Here is a 27,850-nt window from a genome sequence, read left to right on the forward strand (position 1 = left end):
AATTAGTTTGCTATGAGATGATATGTACAGTAATTTTTATGCAGCATGGTTAAATTTTAGAGAAAGATTGATCCACCAGCTTTCTAAAGAAAGAAGTGCGAGTTGATCCAGCCAAGAAGCTAAAGGAATGTGGAGACTCTATGCAGTAAAATTTGCAGGGAAGCAAGAGACGGACACAACTATTTGGTCTCTACCATTTGTGCATACCTCAGATTGGCCAAGTTTGAAAATTCTATGTTCTTTTTTTAGTTTTTGATAAAACTGAAACTTGTGTTGAGACCCAAATGATTGTACTTAAGTGATATTTGATTACAGATTGTAATAATACTTACACCTAAGTTCTGTGAACTTACATATCTGTATATAAACTTTTTGTGGAAGGATATGTCTCCTGCGGGGCTAAATTACCCAATTTTACTTACTCACATCTAGCCTCTGCATGTGATCGATAGTTCTTTGTTTTGTGAGTGTGAAGAGGGACAATAATTTTTATGGCATATGTTCACAAGTTTAAAAGTGATTAGGAGCTCTAAATTTAATTTTGTTGAGATAGACAATTAAGCACAAACATGAAATAGGAGGTGATAAGAGGTCTAAGGTAACATTGTGTTTGAATTAATGAGAGGAACAATGGGCACTTACAGAACTTGAAATCTGCGTTTTGAAGCAATTTCGTGTTTCAGCCAAAATGTAATGTTCTCATTTATACTTTAGCTATTATGCATGATAAGCATTACTCTTTGAGAAAATACATAGAAACCCCCCATAACTTTTCAAAAAGACACTGAAACTTTGCGGGGGGACAACTTCAAAGTAATTTAGTGAATAAAGTTTATAAGAAACTCAAAAAATAAATTTAGATAACTCTTAGTTGTTTCTTTGAATAAATAAGTTTGGATTCATGAATTTCTTTTTAAAACTGGACAAGGTATAAAGTTCATTAGCCTATTAGAGATAATCAAATTTTGCTTAAAAAGTATACAAATTATTTAAAAGTATTTATTAAAATTAATATATCGTATATGTATAATTATAAAAATTATGTATAAAATTTGTCGTTTCGGTTTGGTTTTTCTTCTATTTGCTTTTAATAAAACTAAAACCAAACGAAATGATTTTTAAAAATTTAAATCAAACTAAACTCAACCCAAATAAATATTAATTTAATTCGATTTTTAACCAAACCGTGAACAACGAGGCTTGTACTCAAAGACCATGAAGGGCAGTCCGCGCATAAATCAGCTGAAATTGGTGGGCCATGAGAAAGGCAGGCTTTGATGTGGGCGTACAAAATTTGGGGCTATTTGTAGCCTGTTGGGTGAGGTAACCCTCTTCTATTTCAACTCCTCTAAAACCTACTGGTGGGCGTTCTCCTAATTTTCAATGACGGCGCAAAACGCCGCTGTCCAAACCTCGAATCTCAACAACGTTAAACCTACAATAGTTGCTAATGATGCAACCCAGAAATCAGAACCACTAAAGGATGAAGAATTAAGGAAACTTTTGGTGCCAAAGTTAGAAGATCTCCCTTTTACCCCTCCATCTGCTCTTCAATCCAACTTCGTCACCTATTTTGCTCCTGGTAGATAGATAATACTCCTTTGGCCCAATTTATGTGATACAGTTTGGATCTTGAAATTCAAACAAGTCTTTATTTGACTGTTGTCTTTTAAATATTTTGAATTGTCTGACTTATACTAGTTTCGAAATATGTAAATATTATTTTAAAAAACTTGATGTGGAATTCACGATCAAAATTAAACATTTGCCTTTCTAAATACCAACTGTCCCACATAAAGTGGGACAGTGTGTGTGTATATATATATACATACCAAAACCGTTAAATTCTAAATCGTCTATGCTTTAATGCTTCTTTGCTTTGTTCCATATTAAGTGGTTCAAAGTTGGAGCTTACAGAAACTTTATATTCGGAAACCTAGTTTAAAGCTGTTTTTTGTTGTTGCAGATTTTATGAAAGCTGGGCATGATCAGTATGTTCATCGTCATGCCAATGGGTACTAATCTTACTTTTTTGTCCATGTTTATTGTGATTTGTGTGCTGTTTTGAAATTTGAAATATGAGTGAAATTGGGTTATTCAAAGGTTGTGCATAGTTGGGTTGGCTCGAACTCACATTGCTTTTAAGGATGAAGGAGGAGTTACTTCGGTTGATTTCAATGTGGGTAAGTCTGATCGGAGTGGACTCAAGGTCACTGGAAAACGCAAAAAGGTATTTCAACGTTTTACACCACTTTCTTTTCTTTAGTCTAAGAAATTGATGTCTTTCTTTTGTAAATATGTCAAACATATTTCTTACAGTTTTCCGTATGAATAAAAGCTAACAAGTTGAAAATGTTTCATTTTTTATGTTTAACTGGTTTTGGATAGCTTCTAGTTAAATATTCCTGAATCCTGAACTTTCTAGTCTTGCAAATAAAGGGCTTTGATCTGGTTATTAAGGTCTATCGCAATGATAGTATTATTTTGTTACGTATCCACTATCTTGACAAAGGATTAGTTTCTGAACCTTACATACATTGCAAGCTATTCATCGTATGGAGTCAGCAGTAAATATATGTGCGGATAATGGCACATTAGTTCTGGATCCTTTACCCTCAGCACCAGAAATGATTGAAATTATGAAACATGAAAGTATGTACATGCTTCAGTCATTTGTAACAACACATTACATTAGTTACATAAAGACCACAAATCATCATGGCCGCGTACCATCATCTAGCACATAGGCACGAACTATGAACTGTGCAATTAAAGCTAATCTTCTATCGCTTTGTGCTTTATGCTTCCAGTTTAATGAAATGAGGTTACTGCTTTGTTCTTATGCAGAATGCCCAACATTTTGAGTCTAACACAGCATTATGTAAAGCCTGCACGAATGATGCTTCTTATATTGTGAGGTATGGATTTATCTTCTTACACTCCTTTGTTTGATAGATATTCTCTTAAAATCATTAAAACGATGGTTTGCTCATGTTTTGCAGGTGTTGTGTTAAAGGCTCTCTGTTAGAAGTCAATGATAGGTTGATTAAGCAACCAGAGTTGTTGAACTCATCGGTAGGAGTTCTTACCTTGAGGCTCAATTGAGCACATTTTTGCTTTTAGTTTGTGGTAATCGATGCAGAACTTCATTGCAATTAGCATATTTTGTATTTGGAGTCACGATAAACATGCTGTCGGCAATGTTTATAATCTTGATAATAAAGATCTTGGAACTATCACTTTTAGTGAATTGAAAAAAAATCATACGCTGATCTTTCAGAATATAATTAAATGTTTGACGCAACTTGAGGGTGACAGATTGTATTGTTAAAAGATGTTTTGCCGTGATATATTTCAGAAAGATATTTTGATTCCTCAGGGAGTTGCGTGCTCGTATTTCTTTAATCTCCTTGAAATGTTTGATGCAGAATCCACACCACACCTTGTTTTGGTTGATGTTGATAAAAGAAAAATAGGATACACTTGACCTCCATAATAATAGTCCTTTTTTTTGTTTTTTTGTCTTTTTTCCTTTTAATAGTTAAAAAGCTTGCTCAGGGACATGTTCCATGTGACAGTAAGTAGTGTGTAACTTGTGCCAATAATTGTGACATTGGACTTGTTTTGCATTTATGATATATTGTTTCATTTGATATCTTCCTCCTCATATTATATGTACACTTCTGGTTAAAAATATGTGTTCCTCTTGTTTGTTTTCTATTGCAGGCAGACAGGGAAGGATACATTGCAATTATAATGCCAAAGCCCGCAGATTGGGTCAAGGCCAAGGCCACTTTGCTAGGCATTGAAGAGTATAGAGAGTTGAGAAAGGATATGTTGCAATTGTGAACGAGCAAGGTGGAAGATCAGCTCATTGAAGGCAGCATTTGCAGGAATTGATGAGCTATCTTAGGCGACTACGGTGCCTTTCCGACATCCTTTGGTAAGTTTTGGAATCTACCAACTTTTATACTTAGTACAAAGTTGTCTACCATTGAAATAAAAGTAGAAATATGGAACATGCTACGGTTGAGGCATCCGCACACCAATGTCGCTGCAAAATTATTGTTCCCTGCTACTCAAACAGGTGAATATTCTTGCCTACAAACTCTTTCTATAGTTGCACCGGAAGCTGCAGAAAGTATGTGCTTGCAAGGGCTTTTAGTCTTAATAAAGTGAGTATTCAAGGGAAAATGGCTGTTTTTTTAAAACTAACAAGGGTTGGTTCAACCGTTCCAAGCACTTTTTAACTTTTCTTAGTCGCAGAAACCACCATTGTTAGTTTAAAAAAAATCAGCCATTTTCCCTTGCATACTCACTTTTCTAAGATTACAAGCTCTTGCAAGCACATCCTTCTCAACTATAGAAAGAGTTTGTAGGCGAGAAGGTTCACTGGTTCTAAGTAGCAGGGGACGACAATTTTGCAGGGACATTTGTGTGCAGATGCCTCAACCGTAGCATGTTGATATTTCTTCTTTTATTTCAATGGTAGACGACTTTGTATTAAGTATAAGAGTTTGTAAATTCCAAAACTTACCAAAGGACATCGGAAGGGCACTGTAGTCACCTGAGATAGCAATGTTCCTGCAATGATTCTCTTTCTCTAAGAGTAAGATCTGCTTCTGTGTTTGGCATACAGAAGAACGTTGGAGGCACAACGTCATCGCTTCAAAATTTGCATCTTCTCTTAGTTGAACTTAATTAACCTTCTTATTAGTACCTTTTTGGTGTAATATTTAGATACAGAGGAACATCATCAAAGTTGGAGGCGCGACGTCCTCGCTTCAAAATTACATATTCTTCTAGTTGGAACTTAATTAACCTTCTTAGTAGTACTACTTTTCTGGCGTATTATTTGGATGGGTGGAGTTTTACTTTCCTCGTTGCTCCATCAGTCCATATCAGAGTGATATGATTAAATAACATTTATTCCATAGTTAATATATATATATATATTGATGTAACAATCTTATTGGATTGTATTGCTAGAACTAGAAACATGAGAATAATTCTGAACATGCTATGAACTCCATTATGTTAAACGAGAAACACAAAGTGGAGGTAAAGAATTTTTCCAATATTAGGATACGAACACTAAAAAATCACTCAGTCGTTTTTTAATTCAATAAATTGCGCTAACTCATCTGTTGACCATTTCTTGTAGAACCATTCTTCTTGATCTGTTTATAGTGAGGAAACACAAGCAAACATGCTCTTCAAGCTCTTTCAACTGCTCCATGAAGCAGTCTTTGTTAATACTGTAATCCCTTATTGCCTCCTTCAACATATCGGCATTTTTCTTTCTAGCACACATATCAGCTACTGATCTATTATGTTCAATTTCATCATATAGTCTCCGCACTAGCCGACTCATCGTATCAAAGTCATTAATCAATATGTACACCCCTTTTGCTGCTACATCAAGCTGTGCTATTAGTATTTCAAGTGAACTCGAACTTATTGTTCTTTTATCAACCTTCAATCTTTTCTTGAACAGCTTATAAGAGCAAGCTATTAACCCAGGGGCAGCCACAATGCAAACCATACTATGAAGAATTAGGACTAATAAAGCTATCATAATACCAGTGTACCCTATTGCAACGCTAATTCCAAATACCCTCTTGCAAGATTTCAAGAATTTCATCCTTCTGTTAACTCTTCTGAATTGTGATGATAATTTCTGAAGCAATAAATCATGACCTTCGTGTGACTCGAGAATCTGCACTTGGTTAACAACTGAGAAAGGATTCTTGATGGAAGCAAATGAAGCAAGTTCTCTATATACTCTATAATCTTGCCTCGAATCCGATCCCACTTTCACTAATCTAACAGCCCTTCTAATCTTCCTATAATTAGCTCTTGTTTGTTGCACATTTTGAAGTAGTAACTCACAGATTTTGCATGCTTCTAAGGTTATATCAAAGTAGTTAGTAATAAGGGGATGAAGTTGACATGATTCAGGGATTTCAGCAGGTGCTTCTCCACATAGATTTGTATCGAGTTGAAGAGAAGAAGACGACGATAATCTACGATCATGATGATCTAATTTTCCACCTTCCAGTTGTTCTTGAACTTTATTGAACATTTCTACGTAAGACTTAGTTCTTAGGGCTTCAACATACTCTTCGTTCACATTTGACTTGTTCATCAAGCTACCTGAACCGTCATTCTCAATTCTACCTGAAAAATTGCATCAACAAAGTTAAAATCAACATTAATATTGCGCGCTGTCTAACAACTTATTACATTTTGAGTCGAGAGACGATCACAAGATTGAAACATGGTATCAGAGAACGAGCCAAAACTATCATAACACGAACCGGAAACAATGATAGTCATAGGCTTAAGGAATCATACTAGTAAAAAGCAACCATGAAATACTAGCTTTCTTAGAACTAACTAGTGGGTGGTGAAATAATCTCAGGTAGAACAAAGGTTATGGTGAAATAATATGAGATAAAACAAAGGTAACATGAATAATTCACCATGAATGTTGCGTATATCTAAATACTAAGCAACAAATTGAAGTTCAGTTATTAGCAAGAAGATGACGAAGGAAGATAACAAGCCCATAAAAAGATTGAAGGAAAAACAGAACTATGACGTAAATTTCAAATTATTAGTAATAGAAAAAGAAGACAATAGTACGAGGAACATGAAGAAGGATATGAAACTTACGTTGTTTTCTGAGAGTCGATTTCAACTTGAACCAGACCAATTTTCTCATTAGATGCATATGTTGAAAGAAGGAGAATTGAAAATGATTTTCCAGAATACAAGCTCTGAAAGCAACTGATTTCTTCTTTGTATATATATGAGTTTCCCTGTTTCTTGAGAAAAAAAAATTATAAGCTTGAAAAAGAAATTGATGGCTTTGAAGATACAAACGTTTATATAGCTTTTATAACACGTTTGCGTCTCGTACACCTCTCTCTCGCTACGTGTAAAGCATCCACTGAATAGTGTAACTTCTTTTCTGTTTCCTTTTCTTTTCTCTATTTCTTTGTTCAGAGAGAAAGCTGGGTCTTACTATTGTGTGCAGGTTATCACGTCGACGAATTAAAGAATCCTGTCCATATGTTGCTTGGACTTTTCGAAAATGTCAGTCGCATTTATATCGGTTCCTTTAAAAATAATTAACTTTTCGAAGGTCCGATATTTCTGATAAATCTAAATAGCATAGCTTATATACTCTGTAAAGTATTTTTATTATATATATTATTTGCGTAATTTAATCTATTAGAACAATTAACGTGTTAAAAGTGTGAGAACGTCACATTTAAAATTTAAGTTGTTAGAGTGGGCACGCTATTAATTACTTAATTATATCTTTTCCAACACAACCCTCACGTGCAACTTGTTTTTTTTTTATTAAAGGTAAATACGTGGCAATTCTTTTTATAATGGGTCGATAGTAGTTCAGTTCTATGTTTGCTCTAATACTATGTAAAGACATAGACCTAAGGCTAGTTAGCTGAATCTCAAATATAATGTGGTGATCAGAATTACCCAAAATCATATATCATGCATATAAAGAAAAGTATACCTTCTTTTTTTAATATTAAACCATTTCACTCATTTTAAATATTTACTTATAGTTACATTTTAATTAAACGACTTGATAATGTAATTAGTATAAGTTTAATATAGTGAAACTCATCAATTGAGACAATATTATCCAAGATTGTAAAAAGAGATTCAATAGTCTATGTAATTTTTTTTTCTGAAGTAAACTTTTTATTAGATGACAAGATATTACTGTTAAAAAATTTAACCCATGTAATAAAATAAAATGAGGGCAAAACCACCACACAATTCATGTGGATGATATCATTGGCTTGCTACATTGCCAAAAAAGAGAGAGAAAGATCAAATAAGAACTTGTTACTAAAAGGGTATGAAATTTACTAACAATGAGTGCCTTGTAAATGATGTTTTTTCTCTTGCTTTTTTGTGTTCTATGTTTTAGGAGGGAGGCAAATCCGTATAATAAAAAATTAGGTACTAGTGATTATGTTTGAAGGTTTCTTAATAAGGAAAAGACGGATTATTTTTGAAAATGTTTGTTAGTTAAACACCTGAATTTACGTTTGTTTCTTGGAGTCCACGTTTAAGCTTCTTCGGGATATAGGTAGGAACGGGTACGTTTTTCTCGATTGGGCTCCTCTCCATTTCCCTTCTCTCCATTTTTCCCAAGTTTTATTTTAGATCAGGGACACATGGCATAGGTTAGAATTAATGCCTAAGATTTAATTGACTTAAATAAGGCCCGAATCACGGTTTACATAATTAATAACTTATCCATAAATATATTAAAAAAAAAATCTTTCTCTTCCTATTTTAATTTTCCTACATAATAAAATATTTTTGCTCTTTTACCCCAATTATTTCTCCCACTTATTTTGTTTCCCTACGCAGAAATAGACCTCATTATTCAATTGGTGATATTTTTCATTTTTCTCAATTATGATGCTTACTAATTCACAGAATATAGACCCATTATTCAAATGGTAATGGTATATTTCTGAAAGAGGGTATACAAATTCCTTTCATTTTTCTTTATCCACATAGCAGGGTTGGAAATCCCCCCCCCCCCCCCTTCAAAATCTGAAAGATATCGGCAGTCATGATTTTTCGGGTGTTGCAAAAAAAAAATTTACACCAAAAATTAGTTTGGCGCAAAGACGGAGAAAAGAATGAATAAAATGTAAACTAATAAAGAACAAAAATATTTTACTGTCTAGGAAAATTAAAATAGGAAGAGAGAGAAAATATTTTAATACATTTATGGATAAGTTAGTTATGTAAACTATGGTTAGAGCCTTATTTTAGTCAATTAAATCTTAGCCATTAATTCTAACTCATGCCATGTATCCCTAATTTAAGGTAGAACTTGGGGAAAATGGAGAGAAGTGAAATGGAGAAGAGCCCAATCCATTTTTTTCCATCTCTTTAACTTGAAATTAATATCACATGAATTTAGCTTTGTTAATAAATTTTTGCTTTCTCTTTTTCTTGGTGAGGTGAGGAATTGCGTGGTCAACACGTACCTAAAGCGCCTAGTCATAATCTAATAACAACGGTAGTAATAATTACGTCTCTAATAACAACGGTAGTAATAATTACGTCTCAATCACAAACAAGTTAGAATCAACTATACGAATCCTCACTGTTTTATTTAAGCTCAACTTGTATCATGATCATACCAAATCGCATAATAAAAGTAAAAAATAAATTTTATCAGAAATTCTCTAACAAGTCTAAAACTTATTCCCAACTACAGTACTAGATAACTGTACTGTTTGTCTTTTTCTTTCATTGTGTTTGATCTTTAGCCAAGTCTGCATTGTTCCCAAGGATTTATAGGTATTTTGAGACAACTTCCTTCTATAGGATTTTAGGTCTATCCCGTTTCTTTTTAAGACTTCACTCACTATAGTCTATAGTTTCACATCTACGACCTATGCATTCGAAGGTCGGCTCATAGATATTCCATCTCAACCGACACTCTCTCATTTTATCCTCAATACTTGCTACTTTCATCTTTTAACGCATGTATATGATCTTTTTAAATTTTATATATAGTCTTGTCTGCCATAATCTAACTTATATATAAATAAAATCTCAACAATCAAAGTGATTCTTTTGCTTTTTCGAATTATTCTGTATCAATATCACTGGTTCTCGTAGAGAGAACTCCTTAACTATTGGGGATTTGACATGTTCAAGCGCTTATTTTATACATATGATTTAATGTAAATTTATTCTAGTGTATCATGTAGGTGTAGAAAAAGTCAATTTGGTATATTGGATTAGTAAATGTTGGAGGATACACGGGGGAAAGAAACGGTAAATACTTAATTCGTGTTACATTGGAATAAATAACTTTGCAATCCTATCCACAATTTAAACGTGCACGCGTTATACTAGGTGAACCATGTTTTTTGTAACTTCTTTGGGTCCATTCCTTTTAAAGTTATCTTTTAAAAAAAATCAATTCATATTCCTTTTCTCATGCAACTATATCAAGAGAACATTCTTTCGAGAATCCTGAGATTTTTTTTATTTTTTTTTTAAAGAGAATAGCTCGACATAATCCTTTACCATTTGACTAGGAAAAAATGACTACAAATTTCTTTTAGTCTATTTTTGGATCTCTTACATATAAACTTAATTAAAGATCTACTGGAAGATTTGATGTAAAACTCAAAAGGATTTGTAATGTGTCACAAAATGAATCGACCCCTATTTTAGGTGTAAATACACAACCCATCAGTTGGATTTAATTTGTGCAAACACTTAATGAGAGTAATTTTTACATGGAAGATCTCGTAAAAATTTAATGTAAATTAGGCAAGCTGCAGATTTACTACAAATAAAGCCGGGGATCATATATTACTAATTAATGCTAGTAAGGAAATAACTTATATTACTTACCATTTAGATAATTTCTGTTTTATTCACTTTTCCAAAATAAGATATAAAAACGTTTGGAAATCCAATTCTTCAAATTATAACTTCATAGTTCAAATTATGAACAGATAAACACACATTTTAATTTATCTTTTCGAGTGTGAAGATCTGTGAGAAATATAACGTAAATTTAGTATTCTTTGTGACTTCGTGGTATATGCCGAAACTTTAACGATAAATTATACTATAGAAAAAAGTAATAATGATATGAACATATAAGAAACACTTTTTTTTTTTTTTTTTTTTTTAATTAAGCCACCTCAGTGGTGGGGGGTTAGGCAGACCCCTACCAGTTCATTTCATCTGCAATAAGAGTACAAGAGGGGAAGATAGTCCTTTCCTCTGTGAGGGATAATGAGAATAAATAATTCATCCTTGAACAAAATGTGCCCTATGCTATTGTTACAGCTTTGAGGACTGCCTATATAGAAGTATACACCATAAGCTAAGTGCCTAGCATGTACCCATAAGGTAAGAAAGTAGAAATAAACCCAGCCACTCATGTCAAGAAATTGAAGTGCCCTTTTTTTATTCTGATCCTGAAATTAGAATAAAAAGCCCTCTTTGTTGAGATTTTAGCAGTTGATGATTCTTTTTTTTCTTATAAGAAACACTTACTAGAGATAATTTTCTGGTTAATTAGTCGAGCGTTACTACCTAATTAACATATTACTATGTTTTATAGTTATTGCTTAAAAACAAACAAGGAAACTATTTGACTTGAATCAGTGCAAATACCTTTCCCTTATGCACAAACTTTTTCCAAAATTATCAAAATAATCATTTGCGTTATTATAGGTAAGTGAAGCACGAGAAAGTTTCTTACCTTTTGTGAAATAGGAATTTTTACGAGTTAGGTAATAAAATATTTTCGGATGAAATAAAGAAGGTAATTATATATACTGGTAACATTGTCGGAAGAAATGGAAGGAAACAAATCGAGTCAAAGAAACTTAGTCTTATACATGTCTTATGATCAAACAAAAAAAGAAGAAGAAATTGCATAAGCTTCAATAGTTGTCCTCTGCTAAAATAGAACCAACATTAAAAGTTAATTAACTTCAACTTTTTATTGAACTAATGCAAATTTTGACATTCATATTTGCTAGTCTCAGATCAATTTGTCTAGCTAGCTAAGATAAACATCATTCAAAACAAGACCTAATTGAGGAGTACAAAAAATTAGTACTCCACCAATACATGCCTAAGTTCATAAGCATGATACTGAAACCTAAAAAAAAAAAAAAAAAAAAATTAGGAAAGCACATGCAAATCATCAAAAGCTAACTAGACAACATTTGATCACTTGCAAAGTTTGAGCAATTCTTGGACAACATCATCAATCTCTTCATCACCTTTGGCTCTAATTGTTTCACTCATCTTCTTTGCTTTTGCCCTCATGGATTCTCCACTTTTGTCCAACACAACCTTATTGATAACTTGAGCTATTGTTTCACTATCAAGTTTTCCATCTTTGTCCCTAACAACTTCCAAACCAACACCTACTTCTTCCACAAGCCTAGCATTCAATGGTTGATCAAGATGCATTGGCATAGCAATTATTGGAACACCAATTTTCATACTTTCCATAACAGAATTCCATCCACAATGACTCACGAATCCGCCGATATTAGAATTTCCTAATATTTTTGCTTGTGGGGCCCAATCTTCAACTACCATCCCCCTTTCACCAACTTTCTTGAAAAATCCATGTGGCAATGCTTCTTCAAGTTTGAGTTTTCCACCTTTTGGAAACCTCACAACCCAAATGAAATTAACCCTACTTTGCTCTAGCCCATGAGCAATCTCTTCCCTATCTTCCTGAGACAAAAAATATTCACTCCCAAAAGAAACAAAAACAGTTGACCCTTTTTGTTTTTGATTCAACCATGTTAGGATTTGTGAGTTGCCATCTTCACTTGTAGGTTCTTGAACTAGTGGACCCACAGGGATGATTTTCTTCTTGGTCAAACTAGATATGTAGTCACAATATTTACCATCAATTTCCTCAAAACCCTTAATCAAAACAATGTTAGAAGACCTCTTGAAGCACAACTTAAGACTAGTTTTATCTTTTTGTTGTTGCTCAATAGGTTCCAAATCTTGCTTTTTGAGCATACGAGTGAACTCGTAATCGCGATAATAAATAGAGGAGAAGGGAAACTCCGAGTTAGGGTATCTGAAAGTGTGAAACATGTGGGAAAACATGGTGGCGCTACTCGTGGCAAAAACAACCGATGGGATATTTTTTTTCGATGCTACTATTGGAGCCCATGGTTGAAGCAAATCGTAAAGAAGCAAGTCGGGTTTAATGGTATTAAGGATTTGGGTGAAAATTGGACGGGACTTGTCAAACGCCTTCTTGAGTGTGGACATGAGATGGGGTGGGAGACCGTTGGTGGTGTGGTAATTTGGAGGAAGGTCGGGAGAAGAGGGAAGTCGAAGCTCAACGAGGTGAATTTTTTCAGTCAAGCTTTCGTTAATGAGTTTTTGTTTGATGGAAATGAAATTTGCGGGGGTGGAGCACAAGTAGATGGTGAAGTTTCTTGTGACGAGCTTTTTGGCTAACTCGAGAAACGGAGAAATGTGTCCATGTCCCAACCATGGAAACATCAACACACGAACTGGTTTTTGGTTGATCTCCATTGAAGTATCCATGAAAACGTCTTTTTTTTTTTTTTTTTTCAATCTTTGTAGTTAGATGAAGGGTGATGTTCTTATGAAGGTAGCATTATAATTTATAATAGATGTCGTTGTGATAATTATGTTAACTTTCATATAAATGGAAAATGGTTAGACAAGGAAAATAAATCTTGAACAAAAATCACAAATTAATTTACATATCTTAACCTTTTTATCTTGTGTATTATGTAAAAGAAGAGTTAATATAGGATCTTTTTATTGCCTTTTAAATCTAGTACTCAAATTAAATACCGTTGAAGAAAGGATAAAAATTGGATTTTATAGTTGGAGTATATTTAACTAAATATTTAGATACCATCTACTAATTCACCTTACTACTACGACAACTACGTATCAAATAACAAAGATCCCAAGCAGCCATGCGCTTTTATTTTAATGATTTACAGTCTACTATTTTAATTTCATAGATAAACTCTTAATATGTCATTTCACTCAATGTATGGGGTCAAACTTACTCTCACTTCGTGTTTACACCAAATTAATATATTTGAATTATGGTTTAGTAATAAAACTGAAGTGAAAATACACATTAATTTGCCATAATTAATTGATAAAAGAGTATGCAGTAGTAGATGCACGTCATTACATAGTATATTGATTTGGTATAACCTTCGAGTGCGAGTAAGTTTTTATAGAATGAAAGATCTCGTGATAATTAATGAAAATTACGTGTGATAAAGATTTTTAGTACAATAAAGTGGGAGAATCATACTTCTAATTCTAATAAGGAAATAAACTTAAAATTATGAAGAGGGAAACAGATAATTTGTTCATTTGCTTCGAGTGTCCGTTATAACTTCATGTTACGTAACAAAACTTTAACACAAATATAAAAGGAGAATTAATAATGACATATGAATATAAGATCAAATTTTAAGTCTTTAATTAAATCCATTCGGAACATTAATTAGAAGCTAAAATCGGAAATCAATGATCTACTCTTTGTATTCCCAATTCTAATGAAACATTTTTTTGTTCCTTGAAATAAAAATATAATTGCAAGTTACCCTCTATTGTATTCTTGAGATACTTTAATAGATACAATTTGCTTGTCAAGTACTGAAACGTTACATATTATTTATCAAATTAGCGTATTATGTTATACAATAATTGTTTTAAAACAAACAAAGAAAGGATTTGATAACAATTTATGTATATATCTTTTCCTTTTACACATTCTTTTTCCAAGATTTTCAAAATATTCCTCTAAGTTAATAAAGGTAAGAGAATTGCAAAGGAGATTTTTACATTTTGGGAAATAGGCAACCTTTTAAGAGTTAGGTAATTAGATATTCTCGGATGAAAGAAAAAGGTAGTTGAATATTCAATTGAAATTATTGGAAGAGATGGAAGAAAAACAGTCATAATGGCAGTACAATGTAAAACTAGCTTTTGGTTTGTTTGATAAAAAATGTCCATTCGGGACTTATGATTTTAAAAAAATTAAAAAGCGGAGGCCATTTAGTCTTTCTATCCCTATTCATGCCAAACAATTTTTAATATTTACCGTAAAAATAATAATTACAAGTTACCCTATGATATATTAAGAGTACTACATTTTATAAGATTATAACTCACGATTTCAAATATCTTGACACATTGGTTTCGCCACTTTAAGATGTTAAATCTCTTGACACGTTAGCTTCGCTACTTTGGGTTGTCATTGGCAATACCATATGAATTTTGAGAATCTTAATTTAACTAATGTGAATTTAAAATTTTGTTTTTCACAATTTCACTATGGGTTCGGCTCTACTGCGTTAGTCTTTGCTCAAGTAATTATCAATGCACCTCCGGATGACTGACACGTGGACTTATAAGCATGAAAGGTTAGGATTACTTTCTAGCTTATTTTCTATTTTTGGTTGTATTCTTTATTAATCTATGTTATGTTGAATAATTATTACTATAATATAATAGAAGAAAGAAGAACCAAGGAAAAGAAACAAAAAAAAACTCAGATTCTTCATTTCTTCATCGTTTTAACCTGTTCTTGAAAAATTTATAGAGCCCTCTCAGTGTAGAAAATTGGAACTGTTTTGCTTTATAATACTGAAATGAGAAAAAAAACGAATTAGAATATATAGCATTCCTATGCTGCAAGTACTCAATCAAATTAAGTCACACCGAATTACTTTCATTTTGTACATTAGGGGTCAAACTACTGAACCTGAGAAAGAATACAGGGCACCATATATTTTAATAGTACCATTAATAAAGAATACAAGCAAAAATAGAAAATAAGTTAGAAAGTAAACCCAACTTTCATGCTTATAAATCCACGTGTCAGCCATCCAGAGGTACATTAATAATTATTTGACCAAAGGCTAATGGAGCGGAGCTGACCCCTCAACTATAATGTTATTATAAGAATTCCAATTACAAAACAAATCGCAATTTGACATGGGATTTGAAATTACAAATTGCATTATAACAAAATGTTTAAGAAGGCACAATTGGGGCTCGCTCCTGGACGAGGCACTCCCAAAATGTCCTTGAGCTTAATTGTGGGTTTTATATCCATGAGGCTTACGCTTCGGATACACACTCCGCTCTACACACGGACTTGCCCCACATTTGTATGTAATCGTGTGTAAGTAGCCTTGTAAATCCTCAAATATTCATTAACCGATCTTTGATTCTTGAAAGTCTCTCTTCATCTATCACACTTACTACGAGTAGGAACAAGTGACCCAATATCTGTCATGAAAGTGATTTTTTTTAAAAAAAAAGGCATTTTGATTAATGATTAATCAAATCAAAGCTGAGTACATCATGAACAAAGATGGGGAATCTAGTATCCACTCCATAGCATCATACATGGAACCTGAGGCCCCATACGTGCAATTATCTTGTCGATTAGTATAATTTCAATTGTTGCCAAATCCACGTGTACTTGCTAGGGCTTGATCATTTCATTATGTAAGTGCATTCAACGAATCTAATACTTTTACTGTAGACCTATAGAATTTTTGTTGAGTTCATGCACACATTTATCTAGTCGATTGGTATGATTTCATTTGTTGCTAAAATAATGTGTACTTGCTAGGGCTTAACGAATCTTGTGTTTAAGCGTATTCAATTGTATCAGATGTGCCCGAAGGAATTTACCCGTATTGAATATATTTAATTTTTCTACTCTAGACCTTCAGGATTTTTATAGGTTATCGCTCGTGCATTTATCTAGTTGATTAATGTAATTTCAATTGTTGCCAAAGTTATGTCTACTTACATAGGCTTAATCAATACGGTGTTTAACAGAATCCAATAACTCCGACACTTTTACCAAACCTTCAGAAATTTTATAGGATTTGTACATGCGTTTAACTAGTCGATTAATAAAATTCAATTATTGTTATAATCACGTGTATTTATTAGGGATACTCAAATTAATTGCAAGGGAAAATGTCATTATGAGTGATTAAGAAGCACCATTACAATGGATTAGAAGAGCCATTCTGGTAGTTTCAAAGTAATTCCATTACAATGGATTATAAGAGCCCTTCTGATAATTTCAGAGTAATTGCAAGTGCAGGAACCACATTAGAATCTCTGAAACGAAGAAAAAAAGGGAAACAATAAGAAAAATAAGGAAGTAAAATGTTGCTTATTACCTAATTAGCGTATTCAATTTTATAGTTATAGTTATTGCTTTAAAACAAATAAAGAAAAGATTTAATAAAAATTTATGCAAATAGCTTTTCCTTTTATACTAACTTTCTCCAAAAGTTCCAAAATATTCCTTAGAGCTAAAAGGTAAGAGAAGATTCTTACATTTGTGAAATAGGCATAAGAGAAGATTCTTACATTTGTGAAATAGGCAACTTTCTAAATATTAGGTAATAATATATTTTTGGATAAAAATGCTAATTAGATATTTTAGTAACATTGTCTGCGAAAGAAATGGAAGGAATCTCCGTGACTTCTAATTATGCACTAAAACTTCAGTTATAAATACAAAGAAAGAGAAGCACAATGGCATGCATGATAATCTAGGATGGCTTAAAAATATATATATATGACCTAAAGTCAAATTTTAATAAGAGGCATATGTTTTTTTTTTTTTCATACTTGTTGTCTAGTATTCTTAAAAGACATAAAACTATTAACTTCACGTAGAAATATTGCTATCATTTATATTGGTAAGAATTAATTCAAGTTAATAAAATTTTAGTCATGTGATTGCAATACAATCCATTGAATATTGTTGTATAAAATTTTATTTACCAATATGAAGTTGTGAGTAGCTTAATTCAAAAATCTAAGATATTTCTACTATAGAAAGTAGTCGTTTTGTATAAAGTTTTTTGTAACTTTTTTTTACAAACTTCAATATTGTATAATTGAAAATAATCATAAAATTCAGTATCAATTGAAAATGGTTGGGATAAGAAAAAAAAAAGAAAAAAAGAAAAGACAACAACATACCCATTGTAATCCTACAAGTGAGGTCTGGTGAGGGTAGAGTGTACACAAACCTTACCCCTACCTTGGTAGGTAGAGAGGTTGTTTCTGATAGATCCTCGGCTCAAGTAAAGCATAAACAATATCAAGATAGCAAAAAAGTTAAAGTAAATAGACAACAAATAGTAATAGAAAACTAAGAATAAGAAATATGCAAATATAAAATATAAAAAAAATGACGGTACTCATCCAACAAGAAAGGAAAATCATGTTAATCCTACTACTAACCTTCTACCCCAATCCTCGACCTCCACACCCTCCTATCTAGGGTCCTCAGTAAGCTGGAGACTTGCCATATCCTGCATGATTACCTCTCCCCAGTACTTCTTCGGCCTACCTCGATCTCTCTTTCAGTCCTCCATCGCCAGCCTCTCACACCTCCTCAATGGAGCGTCTGTGTCTTTCCTCCGGAAATGTCCGAACAATCTCAGTCTCGCCTCTCGCATCTTATCCGCCACAGAGGCCACTCCCACCTTGTCCCAAATTTCTGACCATATCTCTCCTAGTAAGCCCACACATCCATCTCAACATCCTCATTTCCGCAACTCTCATCTTTTAGACATGAGAGTTCTTGACTGGCCAACACTCTGCCCCATATAACAACGTCGGTCTAACCATTACTCTGTAAATCTAACCTTTATGTCTTGGTGGCGCCTTCTTATTACACAGGATACCAGATGCGACCTCCATATCATCCACCTTACTCCAATACGATATGTGACATCCGCGTTAATCTCCCCATTACTTTGGATTATAGCCCCTTGGTACTTGAAATTCTCTCTCCTTGGGATGACTTGTGTATTCAGCCTCACTTCCACGTCATCGTCACTCGTCACCGTATTGAACTTGCACTCTATGTACTTTGTCTTAATCCTACTCAATCTGAAATCTTTCGACTCCAGGGTTTGCCTCCAAACCTCCAATCTGACGTTCACCCCGCGTCGCATCGATCAATACAATATCACCTGCAAATAACATGCACCATGACTACTCCCCCTTGAATGTGACTTGTCAATAGATCCAATGCCAAGGCAAATAAAATTGAACTAAGAGTTGATCCCTGATGCAACCCCATCACGACTAAAAAGTGTCCGGAATCTCCCCCATTGTCCTTACTCGGATCTTGGCTCCATAAGAGATTACAAGGTCATCTATACAATAACAAATATAATTACAAGTTACTTTGTATGATATTTATAAAGCCACTGTCTTTTAAAAATTATAGCCCACGAGTTCAAGTATGTTGGCACTCAATTTCGCCATTTAGGTTGTTAAATATCTTGATACGTCAGTTTCGTCACTTTAGGTTGACGCTTGCCACTTTGAATTGTCATTGAAATTACCATATGGATTTTGAGAAATTTTAAGTTTTTAACCAATGTGAATTTGAAATTTTGTTATTCGTGATTCTCTATAACCTTATTAAAACAAACTACAAATTTGACATGTGATTTGAAATTACAAGTTTCATTAAAACAAATTGAAAATGCAGGACATTTGAAATTAATTGTTTTGATTAAGCTAGTAATCAGAATTTGTGTTGTGATAAGGTAAATTATTAAAATCAATATACTATTTGAAGCTCTGTTACTGAGAAATAGTTTTCGTGTACAATACTACTATACTAGTATAGTACTTGTATGTAGCAATTAGCATAGACGCCACCTCAGTTGGGCCTAGCCTGCCAATGTTCGAGCTCAATTGGGCTCTTCTCCTGGACGTTGTTATGGTTGCTGATTTACACAAATGTTCCTCTTTTAGATTATCATCGCTATTTTTAAAAGTGGATCAAATGTAACCCTTAACAAATTATCCTTCCAGCTAATACTGTATTAGACTCAGGCTGAGTGTTTGGTCGTGTGTTTCTCAATCTTGCAGACAAAATATTAAAGGGTCTAACATTTTCTCGTATGATTTCAGTTTCCTCAAAAGAATCTCTAGACCGTGGCCTAAAAGGTTCATAAGTTGTAAGAAAAGCAACAATAACAAAAAAAAAATCATTACTAAACATCTGTCTGAAAATAGATAATCCGTGAAAATTTCTCGTCATGATTCAGTGTTTATCAATCCCATATTAAAAGCCAATTGATCCAATTAATTCGTATTCAATTCAAAAGTATTATACTGAAAATTGTTTTATTTCAAGAATTCACAATTAAAAGGAGAGTAGTCTTATTCATCCCATCTCATTCATTCGTGAGATCATGCACATCTATATCTCTTTTCTTAAGTATAAGTATAATTGTTGCAACACTCCCTAGCTACAAGTAGAAATTACTTCTTGTTTCTTTTTGGTTAACTAATTAATCAAGTACTGATGTTGTAGATATTAGGCAAGAATTTATATCACTAGTTTAGTTATCTTGAAATTTTTTTAGGCCTATTAAAAGGGTAGAGTGCTTCCTACAAACAAATTCTATATTCGCATGTCTAGAATCCAAAATAATGATCAAAAGCAGAGGGATCCAAATATTCTATTGCACCCTTGATGATGATTGTTTTTCAATTTTCTTTATATTTGTTGTCCATTAAAAAAATAAAGTAGGGCATATATTATACGAATAAAAATACTGGATACACACAATTTTCACAAAAATGCCAAACATATATTGTTTCTAATATTAAAAATTTAAAGCAATTATAGTCTTGTCTACTACATTATTTTGGTTTTGGAAACAGCTATTTTTTATTTCGAATTCAATATGTATTTAATTATTTTTTACTACAAGGGTTTAATCGATCTTTCTTATCAAAAATTTAATTCAGCAAAGTCCAATGCTTTTACCCTAGACCCTTGAGATTTTTAGGGTTCTTAGGTGCATTTATCTAATTGAGTAGTACAGTTTCAATTGTTGCAAAAGTCGCATATACTTCCTAGCACTTAAAATATGATGTTTTTACTCTACACTCTCAATTTATTTTAAGGTTCACGCGTGATCTATTTGGTCGATTAATAAAATCTCAAATGTCATCAAAGTCATGTGTACTTGCTAGGGCTTAATTAATCCGATGTTTAAGCGTATTTTGTAAATTTGATTCATTTACTCTAGACGTTCGAGATTTTTAGAATTCGTACATACATTTATCTAGCGAATCAATAATATCTCAACTGGTACCAAAGTCATGGCGTACTTACTAGATTTTAATTAATTAGGCGTTTAAGCGATTACCATAAATCCGATATTTTTACTCTAGACCTTCGAAACTTTTTATAGTTCGTACATGCATTAATCTAGTCGATTAATAAAACTCAATTCTTGCCATAGTCAAGTGTACTTATTAGGGTTTCTCAAATTATTAATTGTAAGGTTAAACTTGTCACTGTATATAATTAAGAAGCACCATTAGTACATTATAAAGAAAATAAAGCCTGTTTTGGTAATTTCATTAGAGGAAAAAATAGGGAAAGAATAAGTAAAACAATAAAAATAAATAAAATAAAACAACACACAAACAAACAGAGAGAGATAGTAGTGATCACTGAAACCCTAAAATTTTACAGCCTTTCTCTCTCTCTCTGCTTTCTGAAAACCTCGTTTTTCTTCTCTATCACTCTCCGTCAATTTTAATTATTGTTTCTTAATTGTTGTTTTTCCTCTCTACATTTCAGTTTTAATCTCTTTGTTTCTATTGATCCTTTCTGTTTTTTCCTTTTTGTGTTTTTTTTTTTTTTTTTTGCGTTTTGAATGGCCACGGCGCCGGATTCTTCCGCCGCCGCCAAACCTGATGGTGTCGCCGCCGTAACCACCTCCGCCGCCGGCTCTGGAGCCGCCGTCAGCAGTCCTCAACCTCGCCGGAGTTTGCAAGCGCCGTGGGCTCAAGTTGTCCGGGGCGGCGGCGAGCCTGAACCACAGTCAGCGCCGGCGTCACCGCTGCCGGAGAAAATGTCATCGCCGGAGAAGACTTTACCGGAAGTTTCTACCTTGCCGGAGGGTAGTGAGAGTAATAATGATGGGAATGTAGGTAAGGTGAAGAAGCAAGCTTGGAATAAACCGTTAAACGGTGTCGTTGTTGAAGCGGTTACTGTTATGGGTGGGGCCGTATCATGGCCTGCTTTATCTGATGCTACTAAGCCCGGCCCAAAATCACCTATTCCAGATGGATCCACTTCTCTTTCTCAGGTTTAATAACACTGTTTAATATCTTAAATGTTACTGCATTTGTAATTTGTATTTAGAGTTAGTGGTTAAGAAAACACCTAAATTATCACATTTTCGCGAGTTTCATATCCATTGTTCCATAAACTGTCACTCCGTTTGTATTAATCACTTTGTCCCAATTTATGTGATACATTTTTCATTTCGAGAGTCAAACTTGTTTGTTTTGACCGAGTATTCGGACATACAATCTTCAAGTTTTTTGAATAATGATTTACATATTTAGAAACTACATAAAAAGTACTGTAAGTCACAATAATTAACAATTTAAAATATTTAAAGGGCATACGAATAAATCGCGGTCAAAGATTTTCTTGTTCGACTCTTGAAACCCGAAGTGGATCACATAAATTGGGATAGAGAGAGTAAAACACACCTCAATGCTTAGTTGGCCTTCATGCTTAGGTTGTTGATTTATTTTAAATATTTGGTTAACTCAGCATTGTGTTTTAATTCAAAGGGAGTGATAGTTTAGGTAGGTAAAGGGAGCAATGGATATTTGAGGTATGAGATTCGCGAAAAAGTGATAGTTTTAAGGTGTGTTTTTGACCATTAACTCTTGTATTTATGTTGATATGAAGGAATTAGAAGGGGTATGAATGTATGATTAATTGGTGTTTTATATATGTTTTTTTGAATAGGGTCCAATTATTTCTCAGTCACCTCAAAAAGAAGCTAATGTTAATGCAAGCAAGAATTCAAATGCAAACCCTGCTACCCCTCTTAGACTAAGATCAATGAAATACAACAAAGGTGGCAGCAGCAGCGGCGGTGGCGGTAGTGGTCCAAGTGGCGGAGCATTTATTAGAACTCCGCCTCCACCTCCGCCTCCACTGCCTCCACCATTTCCGGTGATGCCCTACCCACCACCTGTTCTTGAGCCTCCTGTAAGAGGTTCAAGACCTGTTGGAGGATTTACAAATGATCATTCTCATCATCGAAATCATGGAAGGAAAAACTTTGGGGGCCGACCCCGTGGAGATGGATCTTATCATAACAATCATGGTGGGGGCAGGCGTGATCAAGATCGGAGAGATGTTCATATGGCTCCTCTTCAGTTTGCTCCTCCTCCTCCTCCGTTCATGCGGCCCCCACCACCCCCTGGCGCTGGCCCATTTCTTCCACCCCCTATGAGACCCTATGTTACTCCGATGGGATATGGTAAATCCGCTGCTCCATTCTTTAATAATCGATTATGTTGTTGGTTGCTTTCAGTTATGCTTCATTTCTTTCTTCTTTTGATGGTTCAGATATGGCACCATATTTTTTTGTTCCACCATTGAGTCCAGAGCCCTATAGTGGTGTGCCAATTATCAACCAAGCTCCACAACTACCCCAACATTTACCTTTAGTGGATCCAAATTTGCCTCCCTCCTTGATTAATCAGATAGAATATTACTTCAGGTAATTTCTCAAAGCTAAGAATGTGATTCTTCTCTTTTCTTTTCCCTTCCCCGGTTTTGTCCCTTTTAAATAAGTTTCTTTCTTTCAATTATAGGGTCTTTTGTGACAATTTTCTGACAAAGTTACTTTTTTTTTTGGGTGGTTGCAGTGATGCTAATCTTGTAAAAGATGACTTTTTGAGGTTAAAAATGGACGAGGAAGGCTGGGTTCCTATTACATTGATTGCTAACTTTCCCCGAGTAAGTGATATCTCTTTTTGTGTATCACATATTGGTTGATTGCGGTGTGTGTCATTGTGATGACGCGACATTGTCATTTTTCTCCTATGTTGATAAGCTTAGGGATCATGTATGTCTTGTTTTTCAAGTTATTGTATTCTCTTTGGTAGTTAGCTCAGTTTGCTTAGCTAAAATAATTGAATCTCAGCATGGTCACAAGTTCCAGAAATCATATGCCGAGATCTTTTGAGCTTTGCATATTGTAATTATCTGGTGCTTGGAAATAAAACATATGAAGCTAGGTCATGATGAACAAAATACTCAAGTTGAAATTGAGTCTCTCTTTGAATGATTCAGAAACTAGCTTATCCAAATTTGGATTTTTTTTTTTCCAGATCCCTCATTCTAGCTTAATCTCTTTTATATTAGAGCTGACTTAATCTTTCCTTCTGTAATTTTCGTATCTGCTTGATGTCATCAGCTATGAAATGTACTTCATAAACAAAACTGAAAATACTAGACACATAATTTCTCTAATCCTTTTTAAAAACTTATAGCTCCTCTGGTCGGTGAGTGAATACATAAGTGTCTTTCTCCACTTAAAGGCACTGATATCTCCTCAAAGTATTTATATTTTCTACGTATATGTTTGTTTTAGCTTCTGGAGGTTGTTAAATGTAAGGGGAAAAAAAAATTGCAGACCACATGTAGAAAGAATTTTGGTTGACTGTAATATCCTGTTGTTTTTCGTTGTTTCATGTTGGTTTTACTTTTAATGTTTATCAGCATGGTTTTTGTTTGCTGATGGATGTTATTGCAGTTGACAGAAATAACTTTCGTCAAAGCGAACATCTGGAGATCAGAGTTCCATTCTGGGCTTTCTTGTTTATTTTATTTTACTTGTTGGTGCTCTCACAGGAAGTCAAGGATAAAAAGCTGGAATTTGTTTCCTTTCCTTTTTTATTCAATTTAAAATCCGTATACAAATTTATATTTTTGGCAGTTTTTTTTTTGGAATTCTAAAATTTTCACTAAGACCCTAGCATTTCAATTGTTCTTCTTGAAAAAATTAACCCCAAACATTTTGTCTATCAACATGTTTATAGACAAAGGCTTACATGCCTAAGTTAAGAATTTGGGCCAATGTCCAAGTAGCTTTTAGCATTTTTGGTTGGATCTATAAATAGTGGAATTATACAAATAAGGATTTTGGGTCTCATCAATGATTTTTGGACTTCTGTTATTCCTTTTGTCCATATTTTTTTTGGGATAAGTATTCCTGTTGTCCATATCATGTAAACCCTTTTCTCTTGAGAAGTATATGTTCATAAAACCTTAAATCATGCCCCAAGGGTGGAAATTTCTATATGTTTGAGTATTGATTATGGCGATACGATAAGATCTAAATGCCTTTTTATTACCTTGAGATTTGTAATTTTGTCTTTTATAGAGGGATTTTGTTTTATCTAATCTACTGTAATCTGCAATCACATTATGGATTATGTTACTTGATCTTTTCATTTGACCGACACATACATATTGAGAAGGAATAGCAGCGGTATAGGTATTTCCTAGGAATCCTGCAAAATACACCCCAAAAAAACCGTACTAAACACCAGTGGTGTACCCAGAAATCTGTACTAGAGGGTTTAAAAAACAGTACAATGCAATATATGGGATTTAAACCTGTGATCTAAACCAATTTCTTAACCTCCTTTGACACTTCACTAGACTTTTTCTTTTAGCAAAGTTATCCAACAACTTATATATGACAAAAAAGTCCCTTTACCCTATAAAGGGGATTCAATTTCCATCAACTTAGCTCTGCCACTGTTAAATATGCCCATGTAATATCTATTGTGTGCTCTTGATGTGCATTTACAATATAGTAATACATCTTTTGGATAATGACGATATAGTAGTACATTTTTCCGTTGGTATTGCCCCATTAGGGATCAAGGTTTTGCTTGTCGTCTGTTTTTGCAGGTTAAGAGTTTGACAGAGAAGGTCCAGTCTGATAACATCCAGTTTATTTTGCATTGTTTGAGGGCTTCAACGTTTGTAGAAGTGCAGGTAATATATCAGTTAAAACTTCTTGTCTTGATATATTATATTTTAATGCTTAGTTTGCAAAAACATGCTGTTTGATGATATTAGATAGCAGAGCACTGCCTCTGTATTTTGAACATGGTGTATCATCAGTTGAGAAATTTTATCTTATACAGCATAATCCCTCTGTTTATCCTGATTTTCCGCTATTAGATTCCATGATATGAAGTACACATTAGAGGTGTGTTCGGTATGGAGGAAAATATTTTCCAGAAAATGTTTTGCAATTTTTCCATGTTCAGTTGGTCAATTTCTTTGGAAAACAAGGGATGACTTCCCTCGTAAAATTAGGGAAAACAAGTTCCACAAGTGGTATTCCACATTGATTGTGTCTTCCCCCTCCAACACACCTCATCTTCAACCCCACCCCCCTAGCCTCATCCCCACCACCCCACACGCCTACCCCCACCCCCACCTCCAATAGTATTTGTCTAAATTATATACAAATGCTTTTAGGATAATATTTTGGCTTGCGTACTGAACACAAGAAAATATAAGAACCGACTTATTTTCCTGGAGAACATTTTCCTTCATACCGAACACATCCTAAGGTTGCTGAGGTTGTAATTGGTTATTCAACTGTCCGTGTGAATTCAAGACTGTTGTCAAGTTTTTAGTAATTAGCCACAGAGAATCAGAGATTTCTCTTGATAGCAATGTTCTTTTTTTCAGGATGAGAAGGTAAGGAGACGGGATGGTTGGAGGAAATGGACGCATACTTCTGGCCAGCTGGCAGCTGATTCAGGTTCGTCCACACCTGTTGCATCGACAGACGGTGGTCTAACAGCTTCCTTGCAGAATGTCTCTTTGAATGAATCAGCTATTAGTAGTGCTACAGAAGAGACCAATGCTCAACCAGAGGTAGCTGCTGGTGGCTTATCAGATGAATCGACTAAGCAATCAAAGCCGGCTCAAGAAGAAGATAGCACTGAAGAAATCTCTACCAACCACGCGTGAAACAATGCTGTCGATTTTGCATATTTTGCAACAAGCGGAAAATATTTTGGAGGTGTATTTGGAAGGTTATACATACATCATTGCTGCCTTTGGTGGAGGCCATATTTTTGCAGTTTTTGAGGTGAGTGGAAGAGTTAAAACTAATGTGTAAGTTATCTGGTATAGAGAGCGTCAGAGCGGAACGCGATAGTGGCGATTAAAAGGATATACAGTTGATAGACTTGAAACTTTTTGAGTTGTTTGGCTCGTATACTTGCATCGCGTATGCAGGCTGGTATTCCATTGTGATTCAGTGGAGTGAATTTGGATTTTGAGCCAACTTTTTTGGGTTGAAACTTACCTCCATTTCCGAGGAAAGATTCTGAAAATGTAGAAAGTTTAGTGCTTGGCTGGTACCAGAGTGATTGAGCTCTGCTGATTTTGTTATACTTATCTAGGCAAATTGATTGTTTTAAATTATTTTGTTTCATTCTATTATCTTTCTGTTTTGTTTCCTTTTTGCATCGCATAATAGTTATTTTTAGAGATTTCTTCTCGAGCTCTTTCGATCTATGGTAGAGCAGATTGTGGTGCATTATAAGTTACTGCCTGCACCAAGGCGGCCTTGAGAATTATAGAACAAATATCCGAACTTGGCGTTGACACTAAATCATAAGTACCAATTTATCACGCTTAGGGCTCGTTTGGTTGGAAACAACTTATTCCGGGATAACTAATCCCCGGATAAGTTATTCCACTCTCAAGGTGGGATAAAAAAAACACTATATTTATCCCGAGTTTTTATTCCAACTAAACGTGGGATAAATGGTACTAAATTTTATTTCAGGATTATTTTTTCTTATCCATCATACCAAACGAGCCCTTAAAGTGATAAATTAAGGTGAGATGTGTACTAATTAACTATGATTTAGTGATAATAGTGTATGTGAACATCGGGTAGGCTTAAACATCGGGTCAAGTTTCTTTGTGGTAGTCAACTTTTGGAATAAGAATAAAGGCTCTTGCTTTAAGAACAAGAGATTGTGTTGATAATGAGTTGGAGAAATAATTACAACTTTTTCTAGAACCACTGGATTTGGGGACCAGATTTTACTTTAGGAATATCATCCAAAAGTTTATAAGCATCTCAGGACCTTCGTCTGCATTTCTCTGCGTGATAACTTTTTTGAAAAAGAAAAATTAAATAATTTGTTAAAAAGTAGCTGATGATATTATATTATACAACTACGTGTCCCAAATTGGGTACAGATGAATAATCATTAAGTGAAATACTAGCGGTATCTTTTTCATAATTTGGAAATTTTATCCTTTTAAAAGTGTTGCTGCTTAGACTAGTAAATCTACCAACAAGAGAAGCCTAATGAA

General features: G+C 34.0%; 5 protein-coding genes across 5 annotated transcripts; 2 read left to right on the forward strand and 3 right to left on the reverse strand.

Moving 5' to 3' along the window:
• The first annotated feature begins 1,329 nt into the window (after positions 1–1,329).
• On the forward strand, positions 1,330–4,817 carry LOC132033103 (uncharacterized). Its single transcript, XM_059422972.1, has 6 exons — positions 1,330–1,582; positions 1,967–2,015; positions 2,104–2,230; positions 2,848–2,918; positions 3,003–3,075; positions 3,727–4,817. Exons 1-6 carry the CDS (start codon positions 1,384–1,386, stop codon positions 3,847–3,849), a joined length of 642 nt encoding a protein of 213 aa, XP_059278955.1. The 5' UTR covers positions 1,330–1,383; the 3' UTR covers positions 3,850–4,817.
• A 140-nt stretch (positions 4,818–4,957) lies between these two features.
• Positions 4,958–6,897, reverse strand: LOC132033101 (UPF0496 protein At1g20180-like). The gene is made up of 2 exons (XM_059422969.1): positions 6,679–6,897; positions 4,958–6,180 (listed from the first exon to the last, which is right to left on the reverse strand). The coding sequence occupies exons 1-2, from the start codon at positions 6,734–6,736 to the stop codon at positions 5,141–5,143; spliced, it is 1,098 nt and encodes a 365-aa protein (XP_059278952.1). The 5' UTR covers positions 6,737–6,897; the 3' UTR covers positions 4,958–5,140.
• Positions 6,898–11,396: 4,499 nt separating this feature from the next.
• On the reverse strand, positions 11,397–13,322 carry LOC132033100 (UDP-glucosyltransferase 29-like). Its single transcript, XM_059422968.1, has 2 exons — positions 12,409–13,322; positions 11,397–12,294 (listed from the first exon to the last, which is right to left on the reverse strand). The coding sequence occupies exons 1-2, from the start codon at positions 13,129–13,131 to the stop codon at positions 11,776–11,778; spliced, it is 1,242 nt and encodes a 413-aa protein (XP_059278951.1). The 5' UTR covers positions 13,132–13,322; the 3' UTR covers positions 11,397–11,775.
• Positions 13,323–18,142: 4,820 nt separating this feature from the next.
• LOC132034764 (uncharacterized) lies at positions 18,143–18,587 on the reverse strand. The gene is made up of 2 exons (XM_059425124.1): positions 18,340–18,587; positions 18,143–18,227 (listed from the first exon to the last, which is right to left on the reverse strand). Exons 1-2 carry the CDS (start codon positions 18,585–18,587, stop codon positions 18,143–18,145), a joined length of 333 nt encoding a protein of 110 aa, XP_059281107.1.
• A 2,506-nt stretch (positions 18,588–21,093) lies between these two features.
• LOC132033104 (la-related protein 1B-like) lies at positions 21,094–26,962 on the forward strand. Its single transcript, XM_059422973.1, has 6 exons — positions 21,094–21,761; positions 22,439–22,958; positions 23,048–23,201; positions 23,350–23,440; positions 25,406–25,492; positions 26,201–26,962. The coding sequence occupies exons 1-6, from the start codon at positions 21,327–21,329 to the stop codon at positions 26,483–26,485; spliced, it is 1,572 nt and encodes a 523-aa protein (XP_059278956.1). The 5' UTR covers positions 21,094–21,326; the 3' UTR covers positions 26,486–26,962.
• The last annotated feature ends 888 nt before the right edge of the window (positions 26,963–27,850 follow it).

Source organism: Lycium ferocissimum, chromosome 10 (assembly GCF_029784015.1).
Source record: "Lycium ferocissimum isolate CSIRO_LF1 chromosome 10, AGI_CSIRO_Lferr_CH_V1, whole genome shotgun sequence".
Lineage (NCBI taxonomy): Eukaryota > Viridiplantae > Streptophyta > Magnoliopsida > Solanales > Solanaceae > Lycium > Lycium ferocissimum.